Genomic DNA, 14106 nt, shown 5'->3' on the forward strand with positions numbered 1-14106 from the left:
TTACTTGCTCTATATGCTTCACTAGTCTTCCTCAAACACAACGTTAAGTGGCGTGATCCAAGATGAATAAGAGCACCACTCACAACATCAAAACGCTTCCTATACTGGCCTTCTAGATTTTATATCTTCCTACCTCTCTAGTGATGTACTTTGGCGCCCTGCAAGAGACATGAATTGATTTACAAATGCAATTACAGTATTAGAAGATAACTTAATGAACTTTAGAATAGAATTTTGAAAAAATCTGGCTTCTATCACAACGGGGGATACTGTTAAAACAAATACCTCTTAAGAAGCAGTCATTTTTTTTAAATAAAGGAAAAAGGTTACAAAATATTTAATCTGCATACTAGCATCAGGACAGATTCACATGGGATTAAGGTAAATGCAACTGAAATGCAATTTACACAATTTTGTTCAACACGACAAAATATGCTTGCAATAGCTTTACCTTGATTAACTTTGGCAGTTAAATCTTCAAAGAGGTCAGAGTCATTTGCAGATGCTTTAGCCCTGGATCTTTGTTTCTTGGTCTCTTCCAGCACATAATCGTAGATGGCAAGGCGGTCTGCTTGGGTTAGGTCACAAATGGCATGCTTGTGATTTTGAGGGACTTCAGCAGGTAGCACAGAATAGGCACCTACATCAGGAAACACATATTAATAATGTCAGTCTCTGGCTAACTGCCCACTAGTCTAATGGGCTACTGTAGGAATATATTTCCGGACAATCTAAAGCACAATTTCCACAATCTTTAAAGAACGAAAAACAGATTTAACTGAACATGAAAGTGCTAAAGGTAAGAAACGCTTTCAAGCCCAAAAGTACAATTAAAGGATTAAAACTTCAATTATCTGGTAATTAATCCCGAGCCCCAAGTCAATCTCAACATAAATCCAAGTAGCACATAAAGCAAACAAGGTTTGCTTTCTAGCTTTCTTTACAGTGTATACCCAAACTTTGGTTTTGAAGAGCATTTGCTTTTATATTTTCCATGTGTATTATCTAAAGCCTGCAGGTCACAGCAGTCGTTATTAACAATTGCAGAAAACTGAATTTGGAATTCAATGTGTACAGATAAAATTCCCCAAAAACATAAGCAGATGAATGTCTCAAACAAATACCAGTAGAACGGAAATTCCAAAAATTGAGTTTGCATTACGGAGTACACGGTTTATTACAACCAATCGAACAGAATCAAGCTAATAACTCTGGTGTAAAAAGAAAGAATTAAAATTTGCATCAGATCTTCAGAATCTTCAAACAAGGTGAAATGTTTTGAGGGGGGGCAAAATAACAGCCAGAGTCAATATAATGGACAACAGCGCAACAACAACGAGCCATTTGCAAAAAACAGATGTATTTTTCAAGCACACTGGTCCTTTAACAAAGGTGAATTGACAAAATAACGATGGAGCGAAAAAACATTAAATACAATTTAACTAGCTAGAAATGCATTCCACTCAGCTTAATTGAAAAACATTAGTTGACATAAAAGTTCTAGAGGCAAATGTGTTCACTAAAAGCACATCCTTTAGCAATTAGGAAGTTCCACCCAAACTATATTTCATTTGTTACCAAATGCGCAGCCTTTTCTTTAGGAAACTAACTAGTTATCTGCCTCTAAAAGAGGCAAGTGAAAGAGTGGAGGGTAGACTGGGAATGTGCTGGAATTTGGCAGACGCCTTGTTACACCAAGCTTTATACAAACAATGGGGCTTTCCCAAGCAACTGCTATAATCCTACACTATTTGAATCATTTGGTTGATAAGGTTTAATCACCAACATTGTAAGCACGAGTTCTCAAGGAGGCTTTATGAAGCATGTGGACTGAGATTTCAAAAACAGATGTAAAGGCATCTCTCCATTCTTAACCCCTTCTGCGCTCGTGACAAGGTCAGCTCGTCATGGGCGTTACCTGCGCTGCGCGTGTGACGAGCTGACCTTGTCACGTAACGAGGGTTTTTGCGAATCGCAGCGCGCAGGGGGAAAACCGCTAGCGCGCATGCGGTTAAAGAGTTTTTGGCCATCCAAAAATATATGCTGCAAAAAAGATAAATTCTATTTTCAGACAGTGGCCATCCTGGACTATACTGGCTGTTGAAAGGTCAAATCTTGGTACGGGCATCAACTGCCACCTTTAAAGGGCCAGTGCAAGAACCAGTCTCTCTCCAAAGCATGCATGACCAGAGATCAGTGGGCATTTCCATGATCGGCTTTCAAGACAAATGCACAACTGACTGAAAAATAATGCCTGAATAGAAAGTGTGTTTTGTTTACCATTGTAAGTTCAGACTGATGTCCCTGGTCCCCAGGTCAAAAGAACATGAAAGGGGAGTAGGGAGGAAAGGTCCACAGAAAACTTCAATAGTATCAAATATTTCTTTTTATTAACATAGAAAAATAATTCAGTTGTGAAAATGTAATATTCAATGCATTTCTTTGTCATAATATTATTTGAGGTTATCATAAGAGACACAAACAAGAATTATAATAACAGCCTTAGGACAACAAAAGGGAATAGAAAATTGGCACACAGCTCACTCACTCTTCCAGTCAAGCCCAAATGATACCCATACCAATACACACACACACATACAAACAAGGAACAACCAAGAAAAGCGCCGACGCGCGTTTCGGAACAGTGCTAATACAGGCTTCCTTCATCAGGGCGCAAGGTACTGATTGTATGAATAAGTGTGGTCTTTCAAGATCCAACAGCCCAATCCTGGGAAGGAGTCCTAATAACAATCAAGGCTGGCAAAATGTATCTGGGCCGAAAAAATTGTTAAAAAATTACAAAATATACACTACATTAAAAAAAGAGCAGGGGCGACTTACGAATTTCCGGATTTTCGAGTTAATACTGAAGGCAAACACTACTCGCCCAGGATTCCCTTGACCACTTAGAGGGCCCTTTTCATACAGTCTTCATGGTATGCATTTATACTTCTTTTCATCTACTCTATAGGTGCATGCGCATCTCTCTAGTCTTCACTTTGTTCAGATAGCCATTTTCCAAAAAATCACGGTTCTTCTCTCTTCTTCATCCTTCCCTTTTCTCCTGGTGTTTGCTTTCCTTCTGCACCTAGGTATCGGTTTTGTGCATGGGATATAAAAAGTTTTTCTTTCTAGTATGCACATCGGTATCAACACACTAGTTGGTTATTTTTTCTTGGTTTGTGCGTGAATCTGGACTCTGCTTTAATTCGTAAGTCGCCCCTGCTCTTTTTTAATGTAGTGTATATTTTGTAATTTTTTAACAATTTTTTCTGCCCACAGATAAATTTTGCGAGCCTTGATTGTTATTAGGACTCCTTCCCAGGATTGGGCTGTTGGATTTTGAAAGACCACACCTATTCATACCATCAGTACCTTGCGCCCTGATGAAGGAAGCCTGTATTGGCACTGTTCCGAAACGCGCGTCGGCGCTTTTCATGGTTGTTTCTTGTTTGTATGGGAGTGTGTGTATTGGTATGGGTATGCTTTGGGCTTGACTGGAAGAATGAGTGAGCTGTGTGCCAATTTTTTATTCCCTTTTGTAGTCCTAAGGCTGTTATTATAATTCTTGTTTGTGTCTCTTCTGATAACCTCAAATAATATTATGACAAAGAAATGCATTGAATATTAACTTTTCACAACTGAATTATTTTTCTATGTTAATAAAAAGAAATATTTGATAATATTGAAGTTTTCTGTGGGCCTTTCCTATAGAATTGGGAATATCTCCTCCTTACTAGTGGGAACTCCCCTTTCATGTTCTTTTAACATTTATCTCGCCCTTGCGGGTTGTTCCCCCTCCTAGCGTACTTAGTCTTCAGGGCACCTCTCTTGTTTTTTTGCATTGTTTCCCGGTCCCCAGGTACCTCCACCCAAACTGCGCCTGAGACTGAAAAAGCAAAGTCAGAAATGTGGTACAGGGTAAAAGCCTTTCTTGAGAGCACAGTCCACCCACATCAATTTACCTTAAACAATTAATATTATGTATTAAGGGATTTTAAAGTAGTCATCTTCAAAGACCATATTTAAAATTGGTTTGGAAATGTGTACCAGTTTCCCAACTTTGGTCAGTGAGAGATGGTGATTGGATTGCATTTCACTGTCTAGCCTAACAAGTACTTGCTGCCATAAGGGATACAAAAAGGTATTCATTTTAAACCCCCACAGAAAACTGAACAGAAATACAATAAACATTGTCAACTCACTTGTAAAAACCTACCAATGGCAACTGAGCAGTACGATGTTAAATAACTGTGGGTGTGGTTAATTTGCTATTGAAACAGGTCTGTGTCTTACAATTACACGTGGAACACTATGTAGGGCAACACATCTTTGCATTGCCCATCTCTTAAGTCGTGGTAATTAACAGCCGCAAATGACAATTGTGAGTTAATTTGGGCCTAAGCAATTTGCTTTCATCAAAACACAAATCTCCAAGTGTAAAGTTATCCAGGTGAGCACGGCCCCTCGGTCATGTACCCTTACATAATGTGAACGAAACCTTTAGAAAATATTAACAGACCAACGCCAGAAAAATCTGTTTCGATTAGGTTAAACAAAAAAAAAAAAAAAAAACTTTAGAATTTCAGCAATCTAGTGTGCATTATCAAATCAATTTGTTGAAAGTACACCTTAACTCTCAAAAGGATATTGCTTGCAAAAAGGATACTGCATGTGTACTGTGATGCAAATCGGTTACTGAGGAGAACATTCGTATTCTTAATTCCACCTAATACTCACCCTTGTCTCTGAAAGAGAAGAATGCGGACATTTTTTATTTTTCGGGATGAACAACCAGTAGTATAACTCACATCTTTAATGAGTAACACATTAGCACACATACTGTAGGACCTTTCACCAAAAACCAACCAAACACAGGCAGTTACAAGGTAGAAGTCAAGACTTGTCATATTGTAGCACAAGAACAAGGGACTGAGGACACAAGTGTGTGGCTCTCCCTTTTAGTAACATCACAAAATACTTATATGTCATACAGTTAGCAGGCACATATTAAGATGTGAAATAGAGAAGGAAAAGCCACATGCACAAATATGGTGTTAGAAAGCCATCACAATTATCTCAATGGCTTACAACACCACCACCTCCTTTGTGTTAGGCAGCTTCATTACAGATTAATATGCAAATGTTACTAACATTTACCATTAGATTACCAACTTGGACACCCTCCTCAAGAGCTGCAAGCTTAAAGTCTGCTTTGAAATCAATGACATTATAATTCTTTAGAAAAGGGTTTGCAAAGCGCCAAATAATTATAGTGGATTCTAATAAGAGACATAATCCCTCACATTAGCATCATCCTATGTCCGTTCCTAGTACGCAAGACCGCCAAGTCAGATACCATGGTGTAGAGTACTCTTTCAGCTATCCTCAAACAAGTCATTAATATGAGTTCTATACTGACGGCCTTTGATACCACAATCTCAGACATGAAGGCAGAAATCAAACCCCGGGAGCGGGAGCATGTCTCCCAGAGACATTTATGGGATACATATATTCTTTGGCAGTTGAGACAGATTGAAAGACGGTATGGACTCATGGAGATGTAGCGACCCGCTTTTTTGTAGCATTGTACATACATTCTTTCTTTTCTTTTATTCTAAGCCTGGGGTGACAAATGTAATTACCTCGAGGGCTGTTATAGTAGGATGACTCATGCAACTGTGGACCACCTAAGAGGCACATGTTATAACTGATGGAGTTGCCTGAGATAGTATACAGTTCTCTGGCACCCAAATACAACATTTATTTGTTACTATTTGTTGTTTCAGTATTTGTCTCCCGTGTTGTTGGTAATTCCCTCCACACGTGATGATTTAGTCGAAACCTTGTGTGATCAGTTTTATTCTGGCACTTTGACCGAACTGCGGTTAAGCCATTATCAGGACTGGGAATGACATACGTCCTGAAGAAGACCGGGGTGACCTCTTGAGGCACAATAAGTCGGTCGAAACATGTTGGCACAAGCAGTACCAGGAGGGGTGTTTTGAGAACTTACATTTTGTGTTCTAAACACTACCCAACCTATTTTTCTTTTATTCCTGGTTGTGGAACCCACTAATAAAGGTTGAATTGGTATCCTCAAACCAGTTTTAAAGCTCTTCCCTATTAACTGCACTTTGTCGCTTCACTAGTCCTAGTCACAGGGAGACACTCACTGATCGCTCACTATATACATGTTGTGGTTGTTTTTGTATTGCGTCTCTTGGTCTTTTATGTTTACCCCCTCCCTTATGCTCCGTCCTGAGTGTGGCTACACCAGGGCGTTTTGTAAGCAGACCCGATGATGAAGCATGTCACTCACTTCAGTGTGTGAGTGAGGGCAGTATTCCAAAACTGTTGTATTTTTTCTGTTTTGTGGTGTTATACATGTATTTGAGTCTCTCCACCCCTTCTTGTGTGTATAACGTGACTTAGGGGGTTCGGGGTGGTAGAGTTGTAGATACGGTTGACCCTCTCCCCTCATTGGTGGTTAGTGAGAAATCAAACCCCGACAGTAAAACCTCTCACACATTCCTTGACTGGTAAATGGATGGACTAACTAGGCAGATTATATACCCTGCAGCTAAACTGGGGGCACTAAGTTACAGAGGCCGAGACTGCAGTGGAAAGTCTCAGACTTGGAGGCCTGCTTTCAAAGGGATAAGATATGCCTTTCTGGCATTCCGGAGGGCCTGAAAGAGGAAGACCTGCTTCGATTCCTTTGTTTCCTCTTGCCCACTCTTCTACTACTTTGGCTGACCCTCACTGAGCCCATGGAGTTCGAGAGCAGAGACTGAGGTCAATTCCTTCCAGCCAATCTGATCAGGGCAATTATAGCATGTCTCTTGCCACATCAGCATACCAGGAACATCCATCCTTCAGACAGCAAAGTGAAAAGGGGGCCCATTTCACTATGAGGAGACTAATACACATGACAGCAGATTTCTAGCATGACACCACGATCAAGAGGGGAAAAAAACATCTTGCTGTCTGTCTCCACCTACAGAAAGAACTACATTTAGACTATTGGACCCAGCTCTGATGATAGTTACTGTACAAGGTCGCACCTCGGAATTTGTTGACCCGGAGAATGTTATTGACCTTCAGAGACACTCTGGAAAAGTCCATGGAGGTGAAGGCCACACCAGTGTGTGATACTCCTCAAGTGTCACCTGTAACACCACTCTGTTGGCAACAAACAAAAATGCCTCTCACCAAAGCCCCATTCTCTGAACAAACACAGATGTTCCGGCAGGGAGTTTGTATAGGGTGATAAATATGTTGTCCCAAGACTGGCATTGAGGCAAATTCAGATCTCCACTTAAGGAGCGCCAGCGCCCTGTTGATTCCTCCAGCGATGCTCTTTCACGGAGACTGAAGCACAGAACGGCACGGTCTTGTTTCATGCTCATCAAATGGAATTGCCTCTGAATATACTTTTTAGGTCGAGCCTTGGCAGCACTTGCGCTGTCTGCAAGACCCGTTGTAGCTCTACTATGGCTTTTGGAAAACACCCTGATTGCCATTGGTTGTTGTCTGTCATTTAGAAATGCTGGCTTGTTATTGGTACATCTGTTTAATTACCTTTCCCTATGTGCTTAGCTCCCTCCCTTGCGATTCCACTAAAGGAATGTTTTGTTTGGCCATCCCAATGTTATAGTGTGTGATGGACTCTTCTCCCTCCTCCCGCCTGGCTATCATATATGTATTGTTAGTGTATGCTTCCCTTATTTAAAATGGCGGCCACTCATATTGCGCGATGACATCATTGGCGTCATGACGAGGCAGTCTCGTTTCTTTCACTGGTGCTTGTATTTAGCTGGATTTATATATAAGGAACAATATCCCAACTGGTAGTTATTTATAGACCGTTATTAAGGATATCTGTACAGTATTATCCAAACAGAAAAAGGAGACTCAATTTGATTATCTATGTGCCAGAGGCATCATTTTATAAACATTCCAAAAGTTAGAGGAAAAACATAATTAACAGTTAATATCAACACTGCAATTATTAAATAATACGTAACAGCCCAAGGTTGTACAAGGTGCACGAGTGCAAAGTGAGTGACACTATGGCGACGCAAGTGACAGTGAGAGCAGCGTGGACGGCGCAAGGTGTATAGTGAACAAATTATGTACAGTGAATAAAAACAGCAGAGTGGTTTTAAATTGGTTTCAGAAGATTGTTATTCATTTTCAACTTTTGCGGTAACCACTGTGCGAAAAGCGCCTAGAATCTCGCTGGAGAGTCGACGGCGTTTCGATCCGTAAGATTTAGGATCATCATCGGGACAGAAGCGGGGCTGGAGGCAGTGCGTTTGGCCACAGGTAGGTGGTAGAGTGTGGCGGGAAGATCCGTTAATTAAGGATTTGGATGGGTGCCAGGATGGACGCTACTAATATTATAGTGAATTTTAAAACATGCTAAATAAACAGAATCAGGGCTGCTATGTTGTGCCTTAGGTGGGGAAAAAAAGCCACTGTGAGTCAGCGCAACTTATTTACTTATCAATGCTTTAAATAAAGAAAAATAAGCGTAGGTACTCAGTCCTCTGTTTTGTGGGCTTGCAGTGGAGCAGACAACAGGAAGGGGAGGCGAGGAAACAGGAATTAAATTAATTATTCTCTCTCAATCCTTCTCTTCTAATCGTTTTACAATTAGAAGCATTATTTCTGCCTACTCTCCTTAAACTTTTTCTGTTAGCCGCTTCTTTAGCTCCCAGGTATAGATTTTCCTTCCCCTCTTGATATTTCTCACCACTCTTTTCTTCCACCTCTTAAATTTCACTCAACTCTTACCATTTTCTATCCCCATCTTCCTTAACCATTTTTACTTTTCCCTACTTAACCGTTAACATGTCCCCTCTGTTTCTCTCTTACATCCAAGATTCTTTCTCCAGCTTTTAGTTTCCCTTAATTTTCTTTGTTAATAAGTTTCTCCTTTTGTAGTTCTCTCTATTCTTGGTTATGACCTGAAAAATGCTACTCCCCTCGTGTCCTTCCTCGCTTTCCTTTCACACCTCATGTTCTACCTTGACTCCTGTTAATCTATCATAGTAGTGCTGGCCTACACAGGTGTTCAGCCCTTAATTTGAGCCGGTGCTCGGCACCAACACTTAATTGTCCGCACTGGCACCTAATTATCGACACTGGCACTTATGGCAGCTGTCACTTGGAGGCGCTGTTTGTATAGTTTAGAGATGAGTAGAACAGCACTAGTTTAGTAATTAAGTAGGCTTTACAAACGAATACCTCACGCCCAAGCTATTTTTTTTTAACTCTTTGGAGGCCAGGAATGGTCAGAATTTCATAATTTGTAGCAGTGTGCTGGTTAGTAGTTGTGTTGGGACTGCCTTTGGCAACGCTTGCAGTGGCAATCAGTGGTGCAAACTGTAGAGGCCTCCTGATTATAGCCCTGGTACTCATTTGTTTACCAATTAAGCAGAGCATGTGTTACGGGATATGTGACTCCGCTACAGAGGGCAAAAAAGCGGACATGTTTGTCTAAATTATGGTGTTTGAAATATATTTTGTGGTCTTTCCGGGCAGTTTATTCCTTCAATTACTATAATTTTGATAATTTTTGAGTGCGCCAGGAGCTTACATACTCTGTCCAGGCTTTCTTCGGAAGGTAGTTGATGATTACCACAGTTCCATTTCATTATTTTAGTTTTTGTGATGCATTGGGCAGTCTGATAATGCTAAATGGCTAAACACTTAACGGCCCCAAAGGAGAGACCTATTGGCTATGCCAATGCTGGTTTCTTTACGATATTGTGATTGGCTTCCATGTCATTGTAGATGCTATTATTGTGACCTTTCTCCCCTCCAATAGTAATGGTCTGTCTTGATACCTTTCCATGTTACAATGAGTTGCTCCCCTTGACATTGATCTGGTAACCGCTTTAATTCACCTCAGAGGTGATTTCATATTCCTCTGGGGACGGGAGGGTGAAGGACAGGTGTTGACAGGGAGATGTAGATTAGTGGAGAAGTGACAGAGGGCTGTACTCTCCGTCAACATTGTTTTATCCAATAGTTCATTAGGTTTGCTACTGAGCATCTCCTTTTATGTTACTTTGGTATCAAACTTGCACCACAGACTACAGTGAAAAGGTTTTATTGTGCATACACAGGTACGCAACATTTTGGACCATACTTACCTTTTTTAGCAATGTTACTCAGCATCAGCAAAAATAATTTTGCTTTTTTCCGAAACACTGTTACTGCACAACATCAGCAAAAAATGTTGGCAACATCTATAAGGCAAGAAGGTGGGACCTATTGGCTTTTGCCATTGCTTGTTTCCCTCATTTCCATTTTAGCAAGCAGAGCTCTGTCCCGGGCAGGCTTTCTATTGCACTGCGACATAGTTTGGCTCTAATTACTGTTCATGACAGCTTAAAATTCTCTGTGGCAACGCTGGAATACATCTGAATAGAATAGATCTATTTGATAGAAGGCAATATATTCTAATTAAGGCCGTGGCATAATCCCTCATATTGAGCACAGTGGACACAGCTGAACTGGTATGGTGCTTTTCTGGGACGACAAAATGCAAGTAGGTTTACTATTCATTAGGGCTAATAAGGTCTGACCTGCTTGTAATGCTTTTAAAGTAATGCAGTAACTAATCTCAAACCTGCTCCCCCCCCTTTTTTTTTTACCAGCACAGGCTCGCACACAGACATCTCAGCAATTCACAGATACAATTTTACAGTTAGTAGTTTGCAGTTCTTTCCGCCTCAGGTATGCTCATCAACAAGGACATTTGGTTAGTTTATGGTGAGCTGCACTCTCGAACACTTTCTGCACTGTGAATTTTGTCCCTGATGGAAATGTCTCGGATTGTGGGAGAGTGAACACACAGGATGAGTAATATGAATTGCCGTGCTCCAGCACATCTATTAATCCTACTAAAATGTGGAGGTCACGGGTTATGCTTTTTGGTAAAACTGCATCCATATCAAAGCATGTTCTTTATTAAGGTTTATGTTCTGCTGACTTGTTGATTTCCTCAGCAACTTTGATGGCAATTTACTTGTGTAACAGAGTATCAGGCATAGCAACTCAGACTACAGTTGGAAGGTATTATTGTGCACGCATAGGTACGCATCGGTCAAGACCATACTTACCACTCCGTCTTGCCTAACCTCTTTTAAGCTACTCATAATTGATTGCCTGTTTTATAGGGGACAGTCTTATCCCGCGTGGAATAACTTCGGCCAAGTGACTATCCTATGGGCAACACATCAACCCCATGTTTCTCAACCCTCAGTCTTTCATCGGACATCTAGGTTTTGACTAAGAATGTCGCAAATGCCACAGTACGACATACCACATCACCACATCCTATCACTGAACGTCAACAACGTTTTCAGTTTTGTAAAACATATGAAAAAGTAATCTTCAACACCACAAGATTGGTATTGCACTCTTGCTGGAACTGCACTTGCCCACCACTGAAATAGATAAGCTGCATCAGGACTAGGTTGTACAGATGGTGGGAAGTAGACTCACAGGCCCCCTGAGTACTGGGACCACAAACTTCCTCTCTACCACGTGTGGCGATGCTATTTTAATACAGGACATCTCTCCATTATAGGCTCCTAAAGTCTTGAACAGATCCTTAGGGCAGATATGCCCTCCTGAACCTGAAGGAACAAGTTCTGCGAGTTCTGTATATGCGCCAACTGCTAGTAAAACAGTCTTACTCAAGTCAGTTGAACAGACTCTTCAGAGAATATGGCAACACTAAACTAGTTGTAGGGGAGTCTGAAATATTGCCCCACAGACAGTCTTAGAACTGACTTGCCCCTCTGATCCCCAAAATGCCACAGACTGAGCAGCGCTCATGGATCTCCTAGGAGACAATGGCTCAATAGACATAATGCAAATAGACCATCCCACTGACAAAGACTATACATGTATTCCTTCGTTCCACAATACAACTTCCAGACTCGACGACTTTATTGCACCGCTCACTCCTCTTCTACCCCTTCCATAAGGGTATACTACCAGGAGCCTTATCTGATCATAGCCCCAAATATAATGCTTGATCCCATCATGTGTCGTAAATCTCCCACAATTGGCCCTAAGCATTTGCAGGCGTCCAAATACTGGCTTCAGGAAAAAAATGAAGGTTTTGAATCCCCATATCCACGTTTATCATTACAAGAATAAGCACATAGTCCCCTCCACACAGATGGTCTGTGTAGCTGGGAAAACCACATGAAGAGGCCTCTTGATGAGAACAAGTGCTATTGCCAGAGAAAGCACACTGCTGAAAGAAAGCGTATAGAGTCCTCCATGGCCATTCTCACAATCTAAAATGCTTTGCCCAAGCTGTGTAAAATAGTAGTACAATGTGCTAAATAATTCAGTCACAGAGAAAGCAATCCTGAAACTCTAGTGGCAGCATTATGAGCTGGGCGAGAAGGCTAGTTACCTCTTAGGATTTCAACATCGCCAACGGGAGGCATAGCACTATATGCCATTCATACAAGAACAGGCAGTCCAAATAGTCGCCCATCCTGCTGACATTTCTGTGGCCGTTGCTTCAATTTATGAACAACTTGATCACTCCACCAGCAGTTAACCCAGTTCGTGTCTTACATTAACCTTGCATCCCTGATTGATATTGGGAGAGACCACTTCGATGGTGAAATTACACTGGAGGAAACAAGAGACGCCAAAGCTACCATATCCACATGCAAATACCCAGGTGAAGTTGGCTTCCCTTTGGGAATTTTATAAGACATGAAAAACCCAATTAGCGCAAAAGCTCTTTCAAGTCTTACAGAAAGCGGGCATGACAGGAAGTCTAGGACCCCTATGTAAGAAAGCCATTGCTCCCTATCTCATCTCTCTTCTGAACGGTGACACCATGGACATGGCTACGGTTTGAGGTCAACAGCCTCCAGAACACAATGCCCTCCTTGGTTCACGCCTCCCAAGGTGAATTAGAGCTGGGATGCTCCTCAAGAAAACGTGTACTCTGGGTAATCTTCTCTGGGATTCTCTGAATGCAGAACAAGAATTGGTTGCCATGTCTCTAGAAGCAGAGAATCCATTTGAAAATGCTGAATGGCTACAGCTCTTCCAGGTTATGGATCTCGTTAGGCTAGGGCAGGACTTTATAACAAAGGTTAAGTGGCCATATGATGGACCAACAGCACAGGTTAATTGTGGAGGACACCGGTCTTGCAGGATACAAATTTGAAAAAGGTACCAGTCATAACAGCCCACTGTCCCCTTTACTCTTTCTTCTCTCTCTTGAGCCCCTGGCAACTGCAATCAGAATGTGTCCACCCATACAAGGTATCTTCACTAGTGAGGGACAGATTAAGTTTTTTCTCTGTGCATATCACATACCAAACTCTGTATACTCTGTCACTGTTCCTAGTGGTGCCAATGGCTCGGAGGCAAAACTCAAAAACGGCAAGCAAATCATCCATAGCAAGAGCGACCAAGTAGATGTATATGCCCAGGTTTGGGAAACCTTTCTGTTATCTAGGGAGGACAGGGCTGAAGACAGTGCAGCTTCTATATACTGGAGCAGGTTTCTTCATACAGTGCTCTAACTGTCCGGGGATCTTAACTACACAATTGTGTTTTTTTTTCCTTCCGCTCTCGGACTCGACAGTCAAGTCACAATCAGTGCTGTTGCCGGTTATGACACACCAAACAGATCAATATGGATAGAGGAGGGAGACATGCTTCTACCTGGGTCTTGATGCCTTTTGTGGCCATTAACAGTACAGCAATATTACTATGTTATGTTCCCAGAGCACTGATGCAGGAGGGCTGGATGTGAGAGTACCTGTTGTTCCTTGACCAGGGGAGGAGAGGTCAGACACCAATGTCACGTAGTAACATTTAGGGTGTAGAGCTTTCACAGCACCAGATTTTGAAAAACCTGGGGGATTGCTCCTGATTTGAAGGGGGGGGAGTGGAATCCCTACCATGGGGCAAACTGATGGGAGGGAGGCACTAGGCCAAGTAATAAAATGGAAACATCACCTGAAAGTAGAGACTATCTAGGGAAGATAACCTCTGTAGACATGGGTAACAATGTGAATTTAAAGGGACTTTTATTTTAGG

General features: G+C 41.5%; 1 protein-coding gene across 1 annotated transcript in view; it reads right to left on the bottom strand.

Annotated features, from left to right (window-relative positions):
• The window catches only part of SNRNP48 (small nuclear ribonucleoprotein U11/U12 subunit 48), a 178392-nt gene that overhangs the window by 57508 nt on the left and 106778 nt on the right, over positions 1-14106 (bottom strand). The window contains exon 5 of the mRNA XM_078688086.1: positions 452-640. Coding sequence (XP_078544212.1) covers positions 452-640 — 189 coding nt within the window. The remainder of the gene's footprint in view (positions 1-451; positions 641-14106) is intronic.

The sequence above is a fragment of the Lissotriton helveticus genome, chromosome 4_1, assembly GCF_964261635.1.
Source record: "Lissotriton helveticus chromosome 4_1, aLisHel1.1, whole genome shotgun sequence".
NCBI lineage: Eukaryota > Metazoa > Chordata > Amphibia > Caudata > Salamandridae > Lissotriton > Lissotriton helveticus.